Raw genomic sequence first — 26179 nt, 5'->3', positions numbered from 1 at the left:
ACACAGTGAAGAGAGTGTTTCCTACCCTCGATCTAAATAGGTGAACATTTTCACCCTAATCACAGCCTCTCCCCTGAAAAATCCCCTCTCCTCCACAAAATACTCCCTTACCTCTTTGGTGCAGCCCTAGATTTTTGTGCTTCCCTTTTGGTGTTTCCCTTAGTGTCTTCGTTCTTTGGATAATGAGGTTTTGATTTATATATTGTTTAGTGCCGGAATAAAAAATAAGTCAATCGTTGCATGAGGCAGAGGTCCTAACAGGATTTTGTGGTTTTAGTGCTTCACGTGTGAATTGGGCCCTCTGCCCCATCCATGAAAGGGTATACAAATTTGCATATACTAATTTACATGTATAGATGAAAATTTTAGAAGTTGTTGTTGTTGACATCCATCTGTCTTGAGAGACAATGGAGGAATGTGCCTTTGGGGATGAAGTCGAACTGTTGGAAGTTTATAACACTTGCTGTGGCTGTAGAGACCAATACAGGAGAGACATGTTTTGTTGCAGCTGGGGCAGAGGAAGGCGTCCAGTTGTGCTGCTGCAAATGGACCATGGAGTTTCGTCTCTTTGCACTCCTCCCAGCAGTCATTCCTCCTCTGGTCACTAATATGTATGCACAACCTGACTTTCCCCAGGCACTGTAGTTGTTTACAAGGGATTTCCACACAGCGGGGTTGATGTTACCAGCCTTCATGTCACATTTGCAGACATCCGCAAATGTAGAGTTGTAACATAGAGTTGGTCTGCCAACAAGCCTGGTGCCTGAAGCCAGCTCCTGACACAGTCAGGAAAAGTGCACTGCTGAAACCTTGTCGGGAGAGATCATCACAGACCACAGCAAGCAGATGCAGCAAAGGGCAGAGCACTATCAAGAACTGTACTTGAGGGGAAACATAGTCTCTCACACAGCAAACTCCAGCATTGCGACCTTCTACAAGTACCAAGGCAACCACCATGACTGTAACAACTACCATGGAATCTCCTTTCTGAGTACTGTGCAGTACTTTGCCTGTGTAGTTCTCAACAGATGACAATCACTCACTGACAGGGTCTGACCCAAACCACAATGCGGCTTCAGAGGTCAACAGTGGACGTGATTTTCTCACTGCACCAGCTGCAGGAAAAATGCTGAGAGCAGAAGCGCCTGTTGAGTGCTGCCTTCATAGACCTGATGAAGGCCTTTGACTTTGCCAGCCAAAAAGGACTCTTCACACTGCTCCAGAAAACAGGATGTCCACCTAAGCTTCACAAGATGGTTGTGTCCTTCCACGAGAACATGTGTGGCACCGTCCAATATGAGGGCTCATCCTCAGAAGCCTTCCCTATAAACAGTATGATACAGGGCTGTGTTCTTCTCCCAACCCTCTTTGGCATATTCTTCTCCCTGTTGCTCTCATATGCAGTGGCGTAGCGTGGGGGGTGCCAGGGGTGCCGGCCGCACCGGGCGCAACATCTGGGGGGGGGCGTGCTCGCTGCCTCCGGAGTCGCCGAAGAGCCTCGGGCGCAGGCTGTAGCGGAGCCGCATGTCTCGCGGAACCGACGAGCTGTGCGCGCGTCTGGGCTGAAGGCGCCCGGCAGGCAGCGGCTCTCAGCGCTCGCCGCGGAGGACGCGCCAGGCAGCCCCTCCTCACAGCCCCGCCTCCGCCGGTGCTGCTGCAGCTGCTGGGCCGTTGCATTTTCCTCGCCTCTCTGCCCCCCTCCTCCTCCGGGCAAGCGGCGTCGTTTGGGCGGCAGCGCCAGCGGCAACTCGCAGGTTAGGGGTTGGGGGGGCGCAAATTACTTGCCTTGCCCCGGGTTAGGGGGCGCAAATTACTTACGTTGCCCCGGGTGCTGACAACTCACGCTACGCCGCTGCTCATATGTCTTCAGCTTGGCTGAAAACAGGTGTGCACTTCCATTCAAGGAGTGTGGGGGGGGTCAGCAGATTAATCTGGTATGTCTACTGTCAGAATAAAACATTGTCCAGTAGCACTGGACAATTTTTTATTTTTTTAATTTATTTCGACTGCATCAGATCAACACGGCTACCTACCTGAATCAAGATAAAAGTGTATGGGCCCTTATCTGATAATTTAAATAGCAGTGCAAGGCAATTTAAACAGCAGTGCAAGGCACCATATTAGGAAGGATTATGACCTTTGCTTTGATATGTAGAAGGCAGGGATAGGAACAGTTGAAGTTGTCCCCATAATTGTATTTCTATACTAGAAAGGCTAAGTCTCTTAAATTTCTGCCTGCCACACAGCTGTTAAAGACAAAAGAGCCCTGCTCTTCCCCAGTGTAACCCTAGTGCTTGCAAAGAACTTAAGTTTCATACGTTGGTTGTAAACTAGCTATATTACTGTACATTTTTCATCCGTTGATCTTACATTTAAGATGTATATCTTACCAAAGTTCAAATGCCCATGCTTGAATAAATTCAGTACTGAATTATTGAAAAGCAGATAGTATATTCTAAGAGCATATGTTGTGGTTATTTATTTATACCTCATAATAACTACAGCAGTGTTATCAGCGCAGGTCAAATAGTTGCCCTTTTCTCTTGTGAGCAAAACATATTTAAGCCTTTGACATGCATTATACCCACTCAAATGCTTGTGTCAAAGGAAAAAGTCCTCCTGTTCCCTGCCATGGGAATCACTCCCTTTCTCTCCCCCCACCATGTTGCTGCTACAGGTAACTTAACAGCCTTCAAAATTGAATTTCCCTCTTTAAAAAAATATTTTTTTTAAAATGGCATGAGTCTGGATACTACATTGCATGGTTCTCATACACTGCTCTTTCTCCTCATCACAACATCCAATATGTAATACAAAGTACCGTATTTACTCAAATGCACACCTTTTTTGGCCAAATAACACCGTGAAAATTGAGGCGCGTGATAGATTTGCTGGCACATTAGATTCATGAGAATACGGTAATACTGAGCTACTGTTCAGGACTGGTGTAACTTATACTTCATCACCCACAATGCACTTGCATATATGTGTATGCTAATTAAGGACCTCATTTGCATCAGCAGGGTATTTTTTAATGTTTACAAATGCTGAAACAATGACTGTGTGTGTGTGTGTGTGCGCGCGCGCGCGCGCGCCTGAAATTAAACCTGTGTTAGAAGAACGTCTTTGGTGCCAACTTTTTTGTGTGGACGTGCTACTTCCCAATATTTCTTGGTTGTTGCTTTTCTGGGCAGCAACCGTTTCTCTACCACGGAAGACCGAAATGATTCAGAATGCCCCTTCTCCAAAGATTGGGTACCAGTGACTCTGCACTGAATCACATTTGTCCTTCAGAACAAGACAATGAGGCAGCAGCAAAGACTGAAGCATGAAATCCGTGATGGATACCCAAAACTTGTTGATGGACTCTCTGACGCTTTTATGCTTTCTATTTGTTGGCGAGGTATTTTAAAATAAGGCTGACTATGATTCACAACTGCAGGTATTTATTTAGGAAACTTACAATTAAAAAATAATGGAATCTTTTGTCTAGCGTTCCTTATTTCTCAGGCAGTAGAAGTTAGCCTGCAAAATAATTCTACAGATCCAAACATCATCTGGCATGAGGGGAAGCTCCATTAGTGCACAGATGACTTGCAATCTCTTCCCTCCTCTGGTTAAACTGCCTGTGCCACACCGTACAATGATCTGAAGAATTGCATATCCCTCCACAGTGATTTTATGTCTGTGTATATGTGTGTGTGTGTGTGTGTGTGTGTGTGTGAGAGAGAGAGAGAGAGAGAGAGAGAGAGAGAGAGAGGGAGGGAGCTCTTCTGCTAATGTATACAAGATTTTGTATCCATACAAATGTTATGTAATAGACTAATCTAATAAAATATTATGTATTGTCACGTTCTTGCTCTTATGAAATCCTTCTGAAGTGGAACCCCTGCCTTTATCTTCTCCTCCTCCGTGTGAATTAAGAAGATAGAACGGTGGCTTTCCTTCCTGGCTCCTGTTTTGCCATCATTCAATTTACCTTTCACTTTTACCTTTGGGTGGAATTTGAATAGCTCTGTTCCCCTGCTCTCTTTTTATGAGTGTTTACAGTGCTTTTTCTTGGGCAGTGGCCCATTTTACTTGTGTATTTGTATAAGTATTTAACATTTGTTCTCTAAACACTAACACAGATGAAATATTAGCAAGCCGTGCCCTGCTTTGCAGTGTTTTCCCCCTCCCCAACAAAGCAGGAAAAAATGTTCTTGAGGGTAGGTAGCACTGTAAGAAAATGGATTGAACAGCGCCTGTGGAGCAATTCAGGTTAATCACTGACTCGTTACATTGCTAAAGGCAGTCATATTACATTCTGATAATGGTGATTATGCTTTTCGGAAAGGGTGAATAATATTGACTGATATGACCACATTGATTTTTAATGATGTGTTTGTAGAAGTAGGAAAAGAGATTTGGCCTTAATCTGCTGAAATCTCTTTTCAAATACCATTGAGTTTCTCTCTGATAAACGTTTCTTTTAAAGCGTTCCAAGATTTGACCTTGTAGGAATGGCTGCTTCTTTTCTCTTTTCTTTTTAGAAGACTTTGTGGTTTTTACCTGAAATGCCTTTGAGGAGTTAAGCATCTTAGCAACATCTGCCTCTATCGGCTAATGACCTACACTGGTGTCTCCTGCAATTTGCAAGTAGCACAAATCAAGACTGTAAATGTGTCTCTTCCCATGACCCTCCTTCACCTCTAAGCAATAAAGTATAGATAAATAGCATTCATCTCAAAGCCCTTGGTGTTATTGGCTCTCACAAACTATTGAGATATTATTCTCTTTTGCAAGTTTTTGTCCCTCCTTGTTTTCTGGCCTGAAAGTTGGGTAATATTATTAGTCCTTCGACAGAAGTTTAAAAATATTAATGTAGTAGTAAAGCCTCAAAAGATTTGCAAGCAAGTTTTATTCACAGCCCCCATTTGGGACTCAGTGTGTCCAAGCCAGAAGACCAGTGGAAGCCCGATCTCTGGAATGGAGTTTTTGTTTTATCATCCAGGTTCCTACTGCTGTCCTACTTTCCAACCAGAGATCCAAAGGCTATAACAAGAGCTATCGGAGTGGCTTGAATAAAGTGTCCATTCCCTTCCAAGATTGTATGAGAGGGATTCCCTGGTTCTTTAGCTTAAGGATATGCTATGATTAAATTTTGCAGGCAGGAGCTGAACAAAGCCAAGCCAACATTGAGCATCGGAAAGCAGATTCATTTTGCCTTTAGTAGCTGGGCCTCCTCTATAGTCCTAGCTCATGGCCAGTAAAACTAGCACCCAGAAAGTAGCAGCACTGCTGGGTGTTTTTGATTTACTCTGTTGCTCTAGGGAAGGAGCCAGATCTTTTTCAGGGTCATCAGTCAGCTCAGAGGTAGTAACAGCTGCTTCAGTTTCAATTCTATGAGTCTCTTGGTGGAACCTTTGGGGAGCCAGTTGTCACCACAAATTATTTTTCTATATATCTGCAGAGTGGGAACCATCCATAAAAGCATGAGCCAAGCCTCTGTTAAATGTTTTCACATCAAGTCAGCATTGCAGGCAGAGTTCAGAAATAGGATATAGATTTAATTGTAATAATTGACTTTATCTCTTGTCACAATCTGGAATAAATATCTCCCACAACTGTTCTCTATAACCATTTTGCCTGCATCCTGGGCGTTTATTAAGCACGCGGGAGCCATTTATTGCTTTTGCTTTGAAGCTGTTTTGATTATCCCCTGATTACCTCATAATTATATAGGCAGCCTATTGTGAAGGTCATTACTGAAGAAGCCATGGGGATGAGGAGGTGAGGGAGCAAATGAGACAAAGTGTATGCTGTGAATCAGTAGAGAAGAAATTGTGTGTTTTGCAAGCTGTTCCTTTATTTTGTGTGTAGTTTTTGTTTTCTATCTGCAGCCTGAATCCTGTTACTTGGCTGCTTTGCAGTAGCTAGTCTCTTGGGTGGAACACAGTTGATTAAGATTTAATGGAGGTATTCAAACAAGCAGCTAAAGTCCTGTATGTTGATTATGTACTATATCAGTATGTAAAGCCTCTTGGAAATAACATCTTTTTATTTCCATGGCTCCAATCCATTGCATGTAGGTAATGCTCCCTCCCTGCTCCTTTAAAGCAAAAGGGTGATGTGTAGCTCACAATCCTGTTACATTATATTCCGGTATGTTAAGATAACAACGAGAGCTAAGTTCATGATCGTTAGAGACAAAAGGTGGTTAAGATTCAGTGAATATAAATACTTGTCTGGTGTACTGGCAGAACTGTTTCAATGCATTTGTAGTTAGCATTTTCATAGAATCATAGAGTTGTAAACTTTCTATTTGAGTTGTGCACTTTATGTGTGTTGGTTTAATTAAAAGTTTGCCTGAGATTCAGAGGGGCATGTGCACTGTGCAAGCATTTAAAAATTGGTGAGGTTTTATAAGAAGGTTTTCATAAAAGTACCAACCTGTTCTTTAAATCTACATGAGGAACTTTGGTTCGTGACGACACCTTTATTTATAGGAGTAGAGCCCAGGCAAGTACGTGGATCAGTTGTCACAACAACTGACACTGTTGCACATCAGCAAGACCATGTGGTCTCCCATTCCTATGTTATCTTGGCATTTTCCTAGGCTCAGTGTTGTGCTAGCACAGCAGGAACTCTTGTGAATCTTTAATATTTTTATTAAAGATTTCTTAGTTTCCAAAAATACGTGCGTTGTCTCTTTTTTCAAGCTGTGTTTTCTACAGATCAATTTAAGACATTATGCAGTACAGTGGTACCTCTGGTTACAAACTTAATTCGTTCCAGAGGTCCGTTCTTAAGCTGAAACCATTCTTAACCTGAGGTACCACTTTAACTAATGGGGCCTCCTGCTGTTCTCATCCTGAAGCAAAGTTCTTAACCCAAGGTACTACTTCTGGGTTAACGGAGTCTGTAACCCGAAGTGTTTGTAACCTGAGGTACCACTGTATTAGGTTGGGAAGAAATGAAGGGGAAAGAGGGGGGTGGTGCATGGGGTTGGGTGGCAGTGCTTCTATTCTTCTACTTAGTGGGGGGGGGTTGTGTCAGTGTCACTTGTACGGGTTCTCTTTCTATTTGCTTGTTTTATTTCCTTGGTGGTGAGAGTGCTTGGCCAGGGTGTGGTTGATTGTCTTTGGTTGGCTGTAGTGAGATTTGTTTATGGGGGGGTTGGGGTCAGATTAGCTATATAGATTCATATGCTGTCGGCGGATTCTTGTTGTTGTCTTGTTGGGCTGTGTACATGATAAAGGGTAACCATACTGGCGTGAAAGCGTCTACCAACTCCACCTGGTACGCAGGCTGAGACCCTACCTGCCCGCGGACTGTCTCGCCAGAGTGGTGCATGCTCTAGTTATCTCCCGCTTGGACTACTGCAATGCGCTCTACGTGGGGCTACCTTTGAAGGTGACTCGGAAACTACAACTAATCCAGAATGCGGCAGCTAGACTGGTGACTGGGAGTGGCTGCCAAGACCATATAACACCGGTCTTGAAAGACCTACATTGGCTCCCAGTACGTTTCCAAGCACAATTCAAAGTGTTGGTGCTGACCTTCAAAGCCCTAAACGGCCTCAGTCCTGTATACCTGAAGGAGCGCCTCCACCCCCATCGTTCAGCCCAGACACTGAGGTCCAGCGCCGAGGGCCTTCTGGTGGTTTCCTCACTGCGAGAAGAGAGGTTACAGGGAACCAGGCAGAGGGCCTTCTCGATAGTGGCACCTGCCCTGTGGAACGCCCTCCCATCAGATGTCAAAGCGATAAATAACTATCTGACATTTAGAAGACATCTAACTTCAGGGAAGTTTTTAATCTGTTATATTTTACTGTATTTTTGGTTTCTATGGAAGCCGCCCAGAGTGGCGGGGTACAAATAATAAATTATTATTATTATTATTATTATTATTATTCTATTTGCCCCCGTGTCAGTTTCAGTTTATTGGTTAGTTTTTCTAGTAAGGCTGTTTCCCATACTATTTGATACCATTGGTCCATCTTTACTCCTGACAGGTCTCTCCAGTGTCTGACTATTATGTTTCTGGCTGCTGAGAGTAATGTGAGTGAGCGTTATTATCTTGGAAGATGTTCAGTAGGGCCAGTTCTGGGGTGACTTCTAATACTCACTCAGTTATTTTGCATATGTCTTGTATGACTGATGTCCAGAAGAGTTGGATTTTGAGACATTCCCACCACATCTGGAGGTATGTGCCTGTGGAGGTGCACCCTCTCCAGAATTTTGGTGGGGCTCCTGGGCATATCAGCACTAATTCCGTGGTGTTTGGTGAATTGATCTGTAACGTGTGAAGCAGAACTGAGGTTAAGTTCAAAATTAATATATCCTGGTATATCAGCTTTCATTGTACCTTTTACGGAAGCATGTAGACTTAAACCTGTTCAGAAACCTAATACAGAGCAAACATATTTTGCTATTTTGTTTTCTTCGGTCAGTGCTACTGAACAGTGTTTCTTAACGTTACTGTGGCTGTGTAGAGAGGAAGCATCCGAAATATTTAGAAAATCAGAAAAAGGAGAGTTCTTTATTTTCTCTTATTGCAGCAGAGAGTGTTTGGAAGAGAAAGTGATTCAAATAAAATATATTTAGAAAATAGGGCTTAGTAATAGCGCAAATACTACCTTTCTTGGAAAGGTGCTTGAGACAGTTGTGCCATGACAGTTACAATATTTTTGGATGAAACAGATTATCTTAGTCCATTCCTATCAGGGTTCACACCTGGTTATGGGAGTAAATAGGCCTTTATCACATGTGGATGACCTTTATCAAAGGGAAGAGCAACCTGGTTAGTTGACTTGATCTCTCAGTGGGTTTTTGATACCATTTACCATGATAGCCTCCTGAGATGGGTATTAGGGGCACCGCTTTAGAGTAGTTCTGTTCCTATCTCCAGGGTCAGTTTCAGATAACAATATTGTGTGATTAACCTCTTAGCTCCCTGGCAGTTGTGCTATCAAGTGCCATCTTGTCCCCAATGTTGTTTAGTACCTACATATGAAGACTTCAGGAATGGACATTAGGAGATTTGGAGTGAGGCGTCATCATATGCTGATGATACCCAACCTAGTTTATCTAAATCAGGAGAGGCTGTGCAAGCCTTGGACCAGTGCCTGGACTCTGTGGTGGACAGGATGATGCCCAGTAGACTGGGAAGGCAGAGGTTCTGTGGGTGGGTGGATTCTGAGTCCAAATAACTGGTCATTTGCCTGCTTTGGATGGAGTTGTACTCCCCCGAAGGAGCAAGTTGACAGCCTGTTGCTAGAGGCCCAGGTGACCTCAGGGGCTAGGAGTGCCTTTTTGCGTTGGCAAGACAGCTGCAGACACTTCTGGATCAGGATAGCCTGACCACTTTTGTCCAGGTGCTGGTAACTTCCAGATTGGATTATCCCCATGCACTCTTATGAGGGGCTGCCCTTGAGGCTAACTCAGAAGCTGCAGCTGGTGCAAAATGTTGCAGCTCAACTGCTCACTGCAGCAGACTATCACCATCCTATTATGCTGCTGCTGAAAGAATTACGCTGACTGAGAATTAGCTACCAGGCTAGGTTCAAGGTGATGGCATTGGTGTACAAAGTCCTACACAGCTTGGGACTAGGATACCTAAAATATCTCATCCCTTTTATACCCAACTGATCACTACACTCTGCAAGAGAGGGCATCCTGCAGATATCATTCTACCCAAAATTCAGTTCTGCACAGTGTTGCAATGTGGCCTTTAGTGTGGCAACACCAACCCTTTGGAACTCTCTTCCATTGCATATCAGACAGGCACCGTTTCTGTTTTCTTTTTGGCATCTGCTAAAGATGTTCCTCTTTCAACAAGACCTTTAAAATGTTGCCTCAGTTGGTATCTGTCTTGGAATTGATTTGATTTTATGTATATGTTTTAAGCTGTTTTTATATTATTGTTTTCTTTTTATAAAATTATATAAGCAGTTGTTTAAACTGCTTTAAAATACGTAACTGTAAATTGTTTCAGGATGCCTCATGGGAAGCAATAATAATTTTAAAAACCATGTTTATATTGCTTTCCTCATTCTCCACCCAGTTCAGTTGCTTCATATAACACAAATTAAAATAGACAATTAAACCAACGTGCAATTTAAAATATTGTGCAAATTGGTCAAGCTAGTAGGCTTTTAACAAGTGTGGGATAAACGTTTTCCCCCTCAAGAGATTAACTGTGCATCAGACTATTCATGCAATGCTTCCTAAACTATTGTAGTTTGCCTGCTTGTTGGAGATTACCAATTTTTATCTCTTTGTGGCCAACACTTGAGAAGGTATTTGAAAGGCATCTGAATTAAAATACAGCAGTTTCAGCACAGGGGCAGCTGAATACAGAATGCACAGATTGAAGAGAGGTGAAGCGCTGCTTGACAGAGGGTAGGTATTACTAGCTTCCTGCATGCTCCGTGTCTCAGAGACAATGTCAAGACACTCCGTGTCAGACTGTCTCCAGTGACACAGGACATGTTCAGACCTGTTAATGCTGTGCCATGATTTTGCACTGCTTTCCCTTTCCCTTCACCCTATGCATTCATTGCATGTGCGTCAACATAGGAAGGTGCCTTTTACTGAGTCAGTCCATGGGCCCATCCAGCTCAGTGTTGTCTACGCTGACAGGCATTCACCAGGATTTCAGACAGGGAGCATTCCCAGCCCTACCTGGAGATGTTGGAAATTGAACGTGGGACCTTCTATATGCAGAGCAGGCTGCTTAACTGTGGTCCTTCTTTCAAAGTGCTGAAGGAATTCTGTTCAATTCTCTCCAGAAAGACTTTCAGCCTTTTCATTTTATTTTTGTAAGAAACTTGTGAACTACATTGCAGATCTATTTAAGGTTCACTCTGTTAATCCTAGCCATTCCTACTGAAGTAACTCCTATTTAATTCATTTGGGCTTACCTCCAGGTAAGTGAAGTTAGGGTTGCAGCTTTGGACTATATTTGAATGGGTGTCTTTTAAGAAGCCTTACATATGAAATATGAAGGGTTGCAATCAACTACCCTGAACATTTCACCAGCCCAAGGTTATAATAATAAATAATAAATTTTTATTTATACCCCGCCCTTCCCAGTTCAGAAAACTGGGCTCAGGGCGGCTAACACAAATTTAAAACACTTAATTGTAATACAACATAGAAGCAGCATAAAATATAGTCTAAAAACATAAATAACAATAAAATTCAAAAATCAATTTGGGGGAAATCCATCCAATAAGCATTAGATAGTCACCAGGGCTAGCTGGCTGAATTAGTCCTACTTGGGCCAGTGAGGAGGCATGGGGAAAATTAGCTGTGGGGTCCCAGAGCGGGTAATCTTCATAAAAGGGAAGGGGGAGGGAAGAGAAGGGAAATAAAAGATCAGGCTGAATTCAAATTAAAGGCCAGGTGGAATAGCTCTGTTTTACAGGCCTGGCGAAAGGAGGTCCTGTAGGTCCCTAGTCTCATGGGACAGAGCATTCCACCAGGTCGGAGCCATCACTGAAAAGGCCCTGGCCCGATCTTTCTAAATTTATTTGGCAGGGTAAGAAGCCAAGAGTAAGGTTTAAAGTATTGATGGAGCCTAGAGGAAGGGGCGGGTTTGCGGTCCCAGACCTAAAGCTGTATTTTGAGGCCGCATGCATGACATGGCTGGAAGATTGGAAGTTATTGACAGATACGGAAATCCTAGACCTGGAGGGCTGGGACAAAGTTTTTGGGTGGCATGGTTACCTGGGTCATGATAAAATAAAAGCACATAGAGGCTTCACTAATCATTTGGCGAGAAAGGCCCTATTCGAAGTTTGGGAAAGAAACAAAACAAAAGTAACAGCCAAAACTCCCTGGTGGCTATCGCCTATAGAGTCATCAGCCATGCATAGAAATAATATGAAAGACAGTTGGCTAACAGAAATAGGGAACTTGTAGAAGAGATAATTGATTGCCCGACAGTGAAGAAATTTGAAGAATTAAAAGAGAGGGGGGTGAATTGGTTAGAATATTTCCAATTAAAAACAATATTTGAGAAGGATTACACCCAAACTCTTAATGGAAGGCACTGGCACTAATTGGGCCCCCGCAAGAGAAGGGAGTTGGTCCCTCATCTCCATGCCATCCCGACTTCTGTCTTCAAAGGATTTAGTTTCAATTGGCTCCCACGAAACCATCCAGCCACAGCCTCCAAGCATCTGGTCAGTGTGTCCGGTGCTGAGTCAGTGTGGCCATCCATCAGCAGATAGAGCTGAGTGCCATCAGCATATTGGTTACAACCCAGCCCAAAGCTCCGGACATTCTGGGCAAGAGGGCACATAAAGATGTTAAAAAGCACCGGGGAGAGGATTGCGCCCTTCGGCACTCCACACACCAAGGAGTGGTGTGGCGACATCTCCCTCCCTAGCGCTACCCTCTGTCCCCGACCAGAGATAAAAGAGCACAGCCATTTACGGGCTATGCCCTGTAACCCCACATTGGTGAGGTGGTGGTTCAGAAGATCATGATCGACTATATCAAAGGCTCCTGACAAATCTAAGAGAACCAGCAGTCCCGACCCGCCTCGATCCAGTTGTCTACGGAGATCATCTGTTAGGGCGACCAGAGCCATTTCGGTCCCAAAACCAGGACGGAAACTGGACTGAAATGGATCTAAAGCCGATGTTTCCTCCAGAAACCTGCCAAGCTGCTCAGCAACCGCTCTCTGTTACCGCTCTCTCACCTTCTCTCACCCCCCACATGCCCCTTAAATATAATAATAACAACAACAACTTTATTATTTGTACCTTGCCCATCTGACTGGCTTGCCCCAGCTACTTTGGATTCCAGGGGTTTCTCCAACCCTCTGGGGACAGTGAAGAGGGGGTAAGGAGAGAGGAGAATCCTGTTGCACTAGCACAAAGAAATTAATTGAATATCCCCCATGCATCTGAGTAGAGCTTTCAAAAGGTCCGTATTTAGATCTACTGATTCTTATTTTTGTTTTTTAATTGATTCTTAGTATCAAGTATCAAAACACACCCATACAAGGAAAACAGAGCTTAGTACAGAAAAGAAAGAAAAATAGCAGCTGATGGTTGTAATTTTAATGATGAAAGTGTCTCTCCATAAGGTTCCACAAGTCAATGGAGGGTGAAAACTCTGTTTGATTGTCTTAACAAAGTCAATAAAAGGATACCATGTCATGAAGAAGTTGTGAGCCTTTCACCTCTCCAATCAATAATTATTTTGTGATGTGGTTAATTTGTCCTTAAGCACAATGTCCCATACTTGCGAAATCCAGGCTTCAAAAAGATTTGCATTTAAAGTTTTCCAGGGGGTTTTTCCCCAATCGCTAATCTAACTGCAATTAATAAATGGAGGATGAGATCTTTATTGGTTATTTTTTTAAAATGTGAGGAGTAAAATAAGGCAGTAGGGCTAATTTTAGGTCTGGCTGTATTGTTTGATTGTTTGAATTTTTTTCCCCTAAAGGGAATAATTTTGGAGCAAAACCACCACATGTATACTAGAGAGCCAGGTAAATTGCATCCCTACCAGCGAAGGTTGGATGTGTTATGATTAATTCTATATAATAGCGCTGGGCACATGTACCAGCATTTATAGCTTTTTCTCAAGTTCTAATTGAGATGGATTAAAATCGTAGTTTGTTCCAAATGTGTTCCCTGAGTTGTTCCTTTAATTCTTCTCCACAATCTTTTCCCCATTTAGTCTTAATGAAGTGAGGGGAAGGGGAGCCAATTGTGTGAGGATTTTATATAGTTGGGAGATGATTGATTCCCTTTCCCGATGGGTGGGTTGAGAAGCAGTTGCTCAAAACTGTTTAAACTGCATAATGCTTGAGTCCTTATATTTGGGTGATTCAGAACATGTATAATCTGGTGTATCTCTAACCAGCCACAGGGTATATCTCCCAATATAAAATTTATTTCTGGAGCTGTGGGGGGCTTTCGATTAGTGTAGAAGTCCATACTGCCCTTTCTAAACTGCCCTTTATCCGAGGATCACAGGGTGGTTTACAATATAGAAACACAAAATAGATGACATACGGTGGTACTTCGGGTAAACAACTTAATTTGTTCTGGAGGTCCGTTTTTAACCTGAAACTGTTCTTAACCTGAGGTACCACTTTAGCTAATGGTGCCTGCCACTGCTGCTGTGCCGCTGCTGCACGATTTCTGTTCTCATCCTGAAGCAAAGTTCTTAACCCAAGGTACTATTTCTAGGTTAGCGGAGTCTGTAACCTGAAGCGTCTGTAACCCAAGGTACCACTGTAGTAGCAAACAAAAACAATACACCCACATACAGTTTAAAATGACATAGATTCTTTAATTAGCCAAGGCCTGGGAGAAGACAAATGTTTTTGCCTGGCACCTAATGATATTATTGAATGTGCCGGGTGAGGCTTTCTGGGGAGAGCATTGCACAAGTGAGGAGCCACGGTAGAAAAATCACGCTTCTGTGTTGCCACTCGCTGGAGCTCTTGTGGAGGAGGCATGCAAAGAAAGACCTGAAATGATAATTGCAGGGTCGGTACATATAGGAAGAGAATCAGCCTCCATTCGTTTTGTTGGAACTTCCTGAAAAGACCATTTACTGCCACACAAACCTACTCAGCTCCTAAGATCATATTTGCAGGCTCTCTCTCTCTCCCCCCCCCCACTACTTTCTAAGGTTATACAGGTGGTAAAGGGCATTTTCAATAGAGACACCCAATCTTTAGATTTTCTTCCCCAGAGAGAATCATCTGACTCCAGTTACCTGCTCCAGTACCTGTTTGAGATGGGTGATACATGGGTGATACCTTACTGACATGGGATTTTCAATAATGTTAATGTTCTAATTCAGTTTTCAAATTATTTGGTTTTAAATTGTTTGCTGGTCTAGAAAGCCCTTTAGGGTAGGACTGCAGGGTATAAATACCTTGGAAGCAAGTAAGTAAATAGCAAACTAAGGTTTGTTGAAGACCACCGCCTTCAAATACAATTTGCTACTCTGGTTCCACACACGTTTTCATACAATCATTTACGTCAGACTTCTGATGTTGTCATGTTATCTTTCCTTAGGCAAGCTTGGGACCTCGCTGTGGATATCTGCCTTTCTCAGTTGCCCACCATTATAGAGGAAGGAACTGCATTCAGGGTGAGTTACTGATTTTTATCTTGAAACATACACGGGCCATTCCATAGGAATCAGCTAGTGCTTCAAACCTCATATTCATTCTTGACTTCTTATACCCAAAGATGTTTCCCAGCAAATGCAAATAGTTCTAGTCAAAGTTATTGATTAATGGAGGATTGCTCAACATTTGAGGAGTTCTGATTGCATAGCTAATACAGAGTCTAGTCTAATTTAAATCATCTTTGTGTATTGTTTCTTAAGAATTAGAAAACTGGCTATGCTTGCAAGGGAGGAATAGTTCCTACTTTTTATGGTATAAAAGAACAGAACGTTACAGTCTGAAATTCTACATACAGAAGACAACCGAGGAGGGTAGGAAAGGCAGGGTTAGTGAGAAGAAGTGTGTGGAATTATTTCAGTTCCATGTACTTAGGTTTAGTTACCGAAAGACATGGGAAATAGAGGGTTACGGTCCATAATGACTAGTTACTGTAACATTGTTTAATGTGACTTTCATCATAAGAGGCTAAATGCAATCCCTCTGCCACCAGTGTTTTGGGCTGGATTCAGCCAACATAGTACACTAGTAGAAGCCTGTGCAAGGACTTCCACTAGTGCAACAGGACTCCCTCCCCAAAAAATCTCCCTGCCCCCTTGCAGACCCCCACAATGTCCCACAAATCTGCTCAAGATCAGGAGAACCTCCAGTACAGCATGCAGGGGCAGGAGGGGAGAGATTGTTCGACCTGACAAGCAGAAATACTTGTGCTGATATAATGATCAGTGTGACGTTGAATTCTACCCTTTCTTCCCCCACCTGCCGCAATTTTTTGTTCTCCCAGTCCCAGAGAAGAATAAACACTTTCTCTTGCTTATGGTAGTTTCTCAGGGCTAGAAATGCACCTGAAGCCACAGTGGTTTGCAGGAATTTATGTTGTGATGATGCTCTTTCCCTACAAAGGAAAAACAAACAAACCAAGAACTAGACTTGCTAGCAGGTTGTCACATTTGGCTTCTTAGAGCTAACCAGCACTTAAAACTGGTAGATTAACTTGGGTACAGAGAAGCTTGAATGGTATGTATGTTTTTGGATGTCTCTACCATATGTTTGTGGTGAGTGTACCATAAAACGTAGAGCATTATAGAATTGGTTGGAGAACTTGTTTTTCTTTACTGCTAACTCCGAGAGAGAAAAGGAGAGAGAAAATTGTGAATTCTTGTTATTGAACAGAATTGGCTTCCTGAAATAATCATGTATAATGATGTTATGTGCCCATACTATTGTAACAAGTCTACACTGCCAAGATTTTGCAATAGAACCTTTTATTTAAACTAGGGCTCCTGAAACTTGCATGATTACATATGCTGCATTGAAGAATTATATTTTGGGAAAGCTGGAGCACCTAGCTTTGTTCTTTAGAATGATCTCATGCAGAGAAATTGTTCCTCTCTGTTTTGGTTTAGTGATTTTGAAGGGAAAAACTGTTATTTATCCCTTCAAGCATCAGATGCCTTAGGCTATTTCTTTACCATCTTATGGACAGAACCATTTAAATTATAGCTCTTTTATAGGCTCATTAGCCTACTTGGTCAAATACTCTGATAGATTCTGGGCTCAACTCCATTAAAGATGCTTTAAATGGAAAACCTATGTTTTGTTTTCTCAAGTTGTGTTTGGCCATATAACTAGTTGTTACCTAGAATGCTATACTCAGATACGATACTCCTTTTTTCTGTCCTCACCATTTATCTCCACATTCTTTCATGCAGAAAAATTGTGTTACACACACACACACACACACACACACACACACACCACTTTTTAAATGGAAACCAGCGTTGGGAAGTGTGATTTGCAATGGAGAAGCTACTGTGGGAGAAATGTTTAATGCTTTGTCAGCTAGCATTTTGCACCTTTTCATTCCCCCCCTAAGCTACTTCTGCCACAGGTTTCTAGAGGTTTCCAAACTTTTCAAGTTGGTGACACACTTTTTGGACATGCATCATTTCGCAACACAGTAATTCAGCTTTGCATCATTTTGTGACACAGCAACTCAGTTTTACTAGTAAACTGGGGGTTAAACTAAACCTTTCCAGCCCCAGGAGGAGCGTAGGGAGCATTCATGCTGCAGCTGACACACTAAAGTATTGCAGCACATAGTTTGGAAAGTTCTGCCCTAGGGGGAGAAACACGATTTCAAAGCCAGGGGAGCAATTCTGAACAGAGAAATGGTTAAAGCACCTACTTTGCTGCTTCTCCACTCTAATGGGTTTCTCCAAAAGCTGCCTTTTCATAACAAAGTGCATATTGAGGTTTATAAACCTGCATTTGCAAAGCTTGCATGTAATGTTTAGTTTGTCATACCCTCTCCAAAAAAAAAAAGGTAAGTGACCAAAGTAAGCTGTCCCATTTCAGACAAACTGGTGTCTTAAAATGCTATTGTGCCTCAATTACGTATAAAGACGGAGGGGGTCTGTTTTAAAAGCAAAAGGGCCACATAGTGAAGAGAGCCTATAGTCCAGGCTTCCTCAAACTCAGCCCTCCAGATGTTTTGAGACTATAATTCCCATCATCCCTGACCACTGGTCCTGCTGTCATGGGAGTTGTAGGCCAAAAACATCTGGAGGGCCGAGTTTGAGGAAGCCTGCTATAGTCACTCCTCCCCAGCTCTTTTCTCTGAGCCCAGTTCCACTATTAGAACTTGACTGAAGAGTGCCATAAGGGGACTCATTATAGAGAAGTAGGCTATTAATCTACCATGCTTGGTGTCACCCTAAACTGTGGTTGCCAGTTTTCCAAGGCTGAAATAACGTATTATGCAAATTATTCTTTAATGGAATACTTTAGCGAAACTGAATTGGCCCCAAACTCACGCAATTGTTATAGCTAAATATTCAATTTACAAAATTTTATCTCACATACAGTGGTACCTCGGGTTTAGAACTTAATTTGTTCTGGAGGTCCGTTCTTAACCTGAAACTGTTCTTAACCTGAAGTACCACTTTAGCTAATGGGGCTTCCTGCTGCCGCGGCACCACTGCCGCACGATTTCTGTTCTCATCCTGAATCAAAGTTCTTAACCCGAGGTACTATTTCTGGGTTAGCGGAGTCTGTAACCTGAAGCGTATGTAACCCGAAGCGTCTGCAACCCGAGTTACCACTGTATTCATTCCTTTCACATGGCACTACCACCTCAGAATTTATGTGGAGACTTGCTTATTTGGAATTATTTCCCAGTCAACATTTCTCTCTATGTGATGTTGGTATGCACACCTTTTCACACAGAGGGAGATTTTAGTATGAGGCTCTAAACAAGTATTTTTTCACATGCAGTCTGAAGTGGTATAGCTGTATTTCAGAGCTCTACAACATAAGCACCTGCAAATACACTCTCATCACTTCTTTATTCTTGTCAGATGGACTGTTGTGGTTGATCTTTAGGTAATTGAGCAGTGGCCATATTCATGTCAAGAGGAAGGTGCATTTGTCACCAGGCAAGCATCATGAGAACAACTTTTCCCCCTATCTGATGAGATGGCAGTGTGCCAATGTTTGTGGCTATCTTTGGTGGGTAGGAATGCGTAATTTATTGAGTCATTTGACCACGCTATATCTATATTACTGTTGACACAGCAAGAAATGTATTTGAGAGAGAAATGTCAATAATGGTTGGCATCACCTGCAGAATGCTGTAATATGTAAGACCCGAGGCCTTTGTCTATTGGGCCGGGAATAATAACGAAGCTAGTATAATAAAGGAAATCATTCCGGAGTTTAGGAGAGTGGGTGACTCAGTCTTAGCAGCAGGCCAGGAAGACTGTCAGAGCTGTGAATGTGTCTGATAGTATAAAGGTAGGTGTGAAGAAGGCCCATAGAAATAGATTACTATAGAACAAAGGACTCTATGAATGCTGAAGGGGTGAAAATGATTTCTCAGTCTGTTTCAGTTTCTAGAACTCTGAGGTGGGCAGCCACCTACAGGCAAGGCAGTGATGTATGTGTGATAAGCTCCATCTTGGTGGCTATTGCAATACTGAGCTTTTTGGACAAATGTATCTAGATATATTACACTGACTAGATGAGAGCCCAATAGAAATTTATTGGAGTGGAAAAAAATTGCGGTCAAGTTCTCTCGCAATGACAGCAACCATCTACGGCCATAAAAATGAATTATTCCTATACAAATGATTAAAGTCTTGAAGCTAATGACCAGAGGGAAAAACTAATGTGTAACTTACTGGAGAGTGTTTTGACATTTCTTAAAGATTCCTCAATACAACCTGTACTTGGCACATAATATTCCTGCCTTTTGTGGCTGAAAGGGAGTAGCACTCTGGTTACAGGAATAAAACGTGTTCTCTCCCTTTAAAAACAGCTGTGGATCTTTGTCTGTTTGTTCAAATGTGTTTGTTAGGCATCATTTATTTAACATAGCTTTGAAAAAGCTGTTTCGGGATTTGCCAGTAGCAAGTGTTTTAATGTGACTTGGCTTGCCTAATTGTGTGACAAACAAGTATGACTCAGAATATTACTAGGCCTTTTAAAGTAAGGGCATTCACCTTTAGTTTGCTTGAGTTGTTGGCATCCATCTGTCTTAGGAGACAATGGAGGAGTGTGCCTTTGGGGTCGAAGTCAAACCATTGGAGAGAATATTGTATAATTTGAATAAATGAAATTGATCAGAAAATGAACATTTTATAATAAATTAGTGTATCCAAATTTATATGAACAGACAGTAAGTGTGAGGGTTCGCTTCCTTCCTCCTCTTGCATGCCTGACATCAGAGGAAACATTCTGGTTTGTTAAATAATAGTTTTAATATTAAGAGGCACACAGCACAGGCAGTTAGTACCATGTGCCAGCCCCTCCTCCAACTTGGGAATCGTGATTGTCATATCAGCCAGCCTCAGGTCTGTGGCTGCTGTTGTTGAATGCCAGGTTGGTGTGAGCATCGTCGGAAGCTGTAATTTAACAAATCAAGTTTCCACTTAAGTCGAGCATGCAAGAGGAGTAGGAGGAGGAGATAAGATTGGGAAAAGGAATGCTTGAGCTTGTTCAGACACAATGCAACAAACTGTGATTTGTTAGAGCAGCAGTGTAATGTCTGATCAAGAAGTATGTCCTTCCGAAGCTTTTGTAGTATGGCATCTGCATTGCTTATATTTCTGACTGCAGAACTCACAAAAATGTGTTCAAAAATTACTCTTTTGGCTAATCTGGAATAAGTACTGCCCTTTACTTTTCTAGTTTTTATCGTCTGTGCTTGAACATTGCTTTCATCAGGGACACTATGTTTCCAGTGCTTCAGCCATTACAGAATAATGTTACACAATTGCTAAATATTCTCTGTGGTTAACAAACCACCAGATTTGAAACACACACACACACACACACACACACACACACATTTTGCATAAGGATTTATATTTTTCTCTTTACTTCTCTTTTGAAGGACTGGTGGACATTTAAAAGTAAACAAACAGCTCAACACTGGATTGCATTTTTAATCCATTTTTGCCAACTCCTATTTGTTTCCTGTTTGTCTACATAGACTAGGAGAGAAGTTCATCTTTCCATTAAATCCTTGGCTTTGCTGGCCTCTAGCTGTTAGTCAGCTTTTGCGTTACAGCTGCATCCTAAAACTCTGTGTATTGTAAAATTGAGGGGTTTAGTTTTCTATTACATTGCTTTTACACACAGTGAATTGAACATGACTGAACATTCTAGATCCTAACCCCCATTTCCTAATCAACATTTTGCTCTCCAATCTATCAGGAATTATTGTGCAGCAGACTAAGTTAGCTTCTGCCAGCCAGCGGTAATCCTATAAGAAATTGTGGTTTAATGGAGGCTCAAGCGTTCGCCACGAGGGGGGGGGGGAGAGAATTTAAGTATTATTAAGGTTAGTCATTCGGTTTTGTAACTGGGCTGGCAGACGTCAGAGTCAGTATCTCAGATGTCAAATGTTCTCACACAGGATTTCTTAAACTTTGTCATAGCAAGTCTTCCAAGGTCAAAGAACAGTTTCAACCTCCATGAAAATACCTATGGAAAAATAATAGGCAGAGCTAATTCAAATTATAGGGAAAGAGTGGGGTACATTAAGGGGGGAAACGGGGAGCATGGGGTGCTTTGAAATGCTCAAGATATAGAAGCAAAGAGACAGGAAACAGCTCCTTCAAATTCTGATGAATTGTCCCACACTGGATCATAAAATTGGGCCCTACAGTTTCTTATGGAATGTGATGGTAAATGTAGACAGTTACTCCTTTGCTGTTCACATTCTAGTCCTCAAAACAAACTACTTGTGGGACTGTAGACCAGCACAAAGGAAAAAATAAAATAGAAGTCCCTGCTTCCCAAAAAGTATCATAAACAGACGACTAATGGGGTGGAAGCTGCTCTTTGGAACTGGGAGGCTGTCTTGTAAGGAAGGACATGGTACATAACCCCGAAGACTGGGCTCAGCAAATTTAAACATACCACTACATCTCTAATATATTTCATTGATGTGATGACATGGGTAATTATGCAAACTCACGATACAAATTCCAGCAACTGGTAATCAATGAAGTGTTTATTTCTTTGCTTCTAGAAGCTGGCAGGCTGGGCAGTTAGGAGACAGAGCTATGCCTGATTTCTTTTGGAATCCAAGGCTGTGGCTATTGGAGAAGCAAGACCCTTTGGGGTCTTAATGCTGTGAACCCCTCTGTCGTAGGCTTAAGTTGTATATATGGGTAAATAAACCATATATAATAATTAATAATAAAAATTTATTACTTGTACCCCGCCCATCTGGCTGGGTTTCCCCAGCCACTCTGGGCGGCTTCTAACAAAGATTAAAAATACATTAAATACATATCAGAAAGACACCACTGTCCCTCATTCTGAAGGAAACACAAACCCTGAATAAGTGCCTGGAACCCCTGGAATCTTGTACTGCTGTACCCAGTAGCTTCTTTCAGGTGGGGAATTTTCATTAGCACAAGCATTTCTGCTTGCAAGACAAAACAGTCCCCCCCCCCCATATCCTGTCCAGGGAATTCTCCCAACCCTCCTGAGAGGATTTGGGAGAGATGTGAGGGGAGGGAAAGCTCTGTTGGACTAGTAGGAACAGCTGTGCTGGCTTTCACTAGCATACCAGGTTAGCTGACTTGGCCTTAAAAAACAGTTCAGGGATTCTGTGGAGGCTGCTTCTGAGAAGAAAGCTGAGGAGAAAGTGGGAAAGCCAAGACAATTACTTCATACTATTTAACAGTATCAACTGTTTCAGCAAATTTTGTTGAATTTAAGCTCTTAAATATGTATTTTGAGAGACTGTAAGTATGGGTGTAAGTTCACAAAGGCTAGGGCAATGACAGCTGGCTTAAGATCAGCTGGAAATTGCAACTGAGAACTGCTAGCTCGTGGGTAGGCAAACTAAAGCCCGGGGCCCGGATCCGGCCTAATCACCTTCTCAATCTGGCCTGCGGACAGTCCGGGAATCAGCATGTTTTTACATGAGTAGAATGTGCCCTGTTATTTAAAATGGACCTCTGTGTTATTTGTGGGGCCTGCCTAGTGTTTTTACATGAGTGGAATGCGTGCTTTTATTTAAAATGCATCTCTGGGTTATTTGTGGGGCATAGGAATTTGTTCATTTCCCTCCCCCCCCCCAAAAAAAAAATTAGTCCGGCCCCCTACAAGATCTGAGGGTCAGTGGATCGGCTACCTGCTGAAAAAAATTGCTGACTCCTGTTGCTAGCCCATTACTGAGAGAAAATGTAGCTTCTCTCTCTCTCTCTCTCTCTCTCTCTCTCTCTCTCTCTCTCTCTCTCTCCACACGTGTGAGAACAGGAGTGAGAGCCTGTGTTTTCCACAGAAGCTTATGCCATAATAAATGTATTAGTTTTTAAGTTTCCACTGAACTGTTGTTTTGAGAATGTAGGGTGATCACCTGCTTTTCCCAGCCCAAGCTTAGTGTGCTGCTTCTTGAGGATTTAAGCACTTTCACAGTCAAGAGTTCTCAGCTTCCCTACGTGTTATGATACGTTTGGAAAACGTGTAGTGTGGTTCCCCATCAGAACCATGGTGATGTAGTGTTTAGAGTATTGAATTTGGGCTCGGAGACCGGGGGGGGGGTGTCAAATCCTCACTCGATAGTGAAGCTCAGTGGGTGACCTTGGGCCGGTCACAGCCTCTCAGCCTAACTTCATGGGATTGTTGTGAAGATAAAATGGGGAGGGGGAGAACTCTCACAAGCTCCTTGAAGAAAAAGTGGGATACAAGTGTAATAATAAATACTGTATTGGCCCGAATATAAGCTGCACCTGAATATAAGCTGCACCTTTAAAATTCAAGGGGGGGGGAAGAAAAAAAGACAATACCTGAATATAAGCTGCTTCCTTAAAATTCCACAGGCACTCACACCCGTTCCGTTTTACCACGTGTCTGTTTCAGCAGCAATACCCGTAAAAGCCAGTTTTTGTAAGGTCACAAATTTAAGCCCCACTTTAACTTTTCGTGGTCAGAATTTGGGGGGAAAGTGAGGCTTATATTCAGGCCAATACGGTAAATAAAACAAAACTTTCCCCTTGGTGTGAAGAGTTTTTGAATAACTGCCAAGGAAGTCTTCTGGTTGTATATAAACTTTTATTTTCTTGTGTCAGGAACAATCTACACGACTAGGCACTCTACATGCGATGGTGTCACGTGGAGCAAATTTTACACTGAAGCTGCGGTGGCCTAAGCAAATAGGCCTGCCCTAATTCTCTAATAAACAGCTTGTATCCTTTTGCTGCTTGGTTGTCCTCCCAGTAAGCAGTTCTGCATTTAAAAAGCACAACTGCTTTTTAACTTAGTTTGTAGATATTTTATTCAGGGAGGAAATACCCTACATTTGGGATGTCCTTCTTTGCAGAAATGTGATTAACTTTGAGATCTTGTTACTTATTCAAGTCTTGTGCATATTAATCTCAGTTCTCCCCAAGACCTCGTAGAGAAATATAGTTGTACAACAATTCATTGCTGTCAGTGATTCAAGCAGATAAATCTCTCTGATTCTGCAAATGAAAAAGCAGATTAATTAGGCATTCATCAGCATTATCAGGGCTCCATGCTGGTTTTCCCAATTTAAAAAATTATGCTTCCATGGCATTTGGCATAGTGAGGCACCTCTTACTTTACAAAGCATCCTTGGAGACACACACACACACACAAATTCTATGAAGAGACCCATTCCTTTTGAGGAGTAGTGCTGTTTCTGGCTCTAAAAATCAAGGTGCGGTGGATGGAAACTGTAATGTGACATTCTTCTCAGCACTTCCTACCTGCATAGTAGAGAACACCATGCAGTAAGGGGGCAGGGATTGCTGTTTGGCAGGGGTGGGGAACCTAATCCAGACCTCCTCTTGTGGCCCACCAGGCCATTTTGGGCAGACCATGCCCACTTGCTCTACACCCAACATAATACATGATACCAGGTGAAGGGCAGGTAAAGGTGGAACTTGACTGAAAGGGATTTTGCATAGAGTGTTTTGCCACCCCTGTGCTTGGTTCTTGGGATGAACTGAGCACAGGGTTTGCAAATGTGTGTTTGCACTGAGTTTGCATTATTGGGGGGAGCTATGGAAAACGGACCTGAAATATACTGTGTGTTATTTATTGAAGGAAAACCACATGAAAATGATCCACAGATGGTAGTTAACTCCAAGTAGACTAGTGAAAATGTTTAAAGCTAAGACAGGCAAATGCTGGAAGTGTGCAAAGAGGTAGAAGGATGTGGTGGTCATGTAAAGTAATCAAAGAATTCTGGGAAATGATTTATAAAGAACTAAAAAAAAGTTTAAGAGAACATTTCCCAAGAAACCAGAAGCTTTTCTTCTGAGAAAAGTAACAATAAAAGTCCTCCACCACCACCAAAAAAAATTAAGGCAGTCAGAATTTTGCTTGTAGAGCCAACCAAGGAGGAATGGCACTTTGAGTTATTGGAATATTCGGAGTTAGCAGGTCTGACTAGTAAGATAAAAGAACAAGACAATCGAGAATACAAAAAAGAATTGGGAAATGTTTGTAAAGTATTTTTAAAATCAGTATAAACAAGTGAACAAATTAGTAGGACTTGAATAAATTCGGCAGTACAAGAGAAAGTAGGATATAATAAATAAGAAGAATAGAACTTGGTAACTTAGAGTATGCGGAAGAGTGGGAAAAGAAAAGATACAAGAGAAGGAGAGGAAAGGAAGTCTTCAGGTGTTTTGTGTTGTGTCCTTGGTTTGTCGTGGCTTTGTTTTCATTTCCCCCATTTTATTCTTTACTTTAAAAAAAAAAAACTCTATGTAGAAACGCAAATAAAAATTACCATACTTTCAAAGTGTGTTTGGGAAGGTTGCACAAGGGGTATTGGCAAGTGCCAATCTCCTGGTGTCATTATGATGTCAGGTGACATATGGATTGTCCCACCCAGCTATCAAAGTTGGCCCACATGAGTGTGGGGAGATAAGTATTTGGTCTGGCCCATCAGGCCAAAAAGATTCCTCACCCCTGTTTTGGGGGATATCTAAATTGGACCCAAGAGTGGCCTGCATAGCTTTGTGTGCTCCATCCAGATTGTAATAGTATAAACAGTACACATTTTATCAAATAAGAATAAATAAAATTTCAATTGAATGTTAGTATTAACCATAGGCCTCCACATAAATAAATTAAATCAAGGTTTGCATGTGCAAAAAGAGGTAGGAGCTAGGCGAATGAGGCCCCAGAAAGGTCTTAAGATCTCTTTAAGTTCTATATAGTTCTAGTAAGACATATCTTACAACCTAGTTTTGTACTTATATCCATATATTGTTAAGGGTAGCAAAACTGGAAGATAACCAGTAGATTTCTTAGACATTTATATCACTGAAATGGAATATAGGCATTTTGTGAATATCTTTCTCTTTTTTTAAAAAAAATGGAGAGATTAGTTTTGCTTGTGCGTGGTTTTTTTTTTTTTACACCATCTTATAGAATTTAAAACTGCATGTATGAATTGTGAATGTCTTTGCCGAGACAGAAAAACATTTTTCATTGTTGCTGAATCATTTTCACCTTGGACTCAGTAAATGCA

General features: G+C 42.0%; 1 protein-coding gene across 2 annotated transcripts in view; it reads left to right on the top strand.

Moving 5' to 3' along the window:
* The window catches only part of RPTOR (regulatory associated protein of MTOR complex 1), a 327700-nt gene that overhangs the window by 197210 nt on the left and 104311 nt on the right, over positions 1 to 26179 (top strand). For both annotated transcript variants that reach the window (XM_082212377.1, XM_082212376.1), the window contains exon 10: positions 15038 to 15113. In XM_082212377.1, the coding sequence (XP_082068503.1) occupies positions 15038 to 15113 (76 nt within the window). The remainder of the gene's footprint in view (positions 1 to 15037; positions 15114 to 26179) is intronic.

The sequence above is a fragment of the Podarcis vaucheri genome (assembly GCF_965113315.1).
Source record: "Podarcis vaucheri genome assembly, chromosome: 2".
In the NCBI taxonomy this organism is placed as follows: Eukaryota; Metazoa; Chordata; class Lepidosauria; order Squamata; family Lacertidae; genus Podarcis; species Podarcis vaucheri.
The sequence above is the reverse complement of the archived record's forward strand: the minus strand, read 5'-3'. Positions and strand labels throughout refer to the sequence as shown.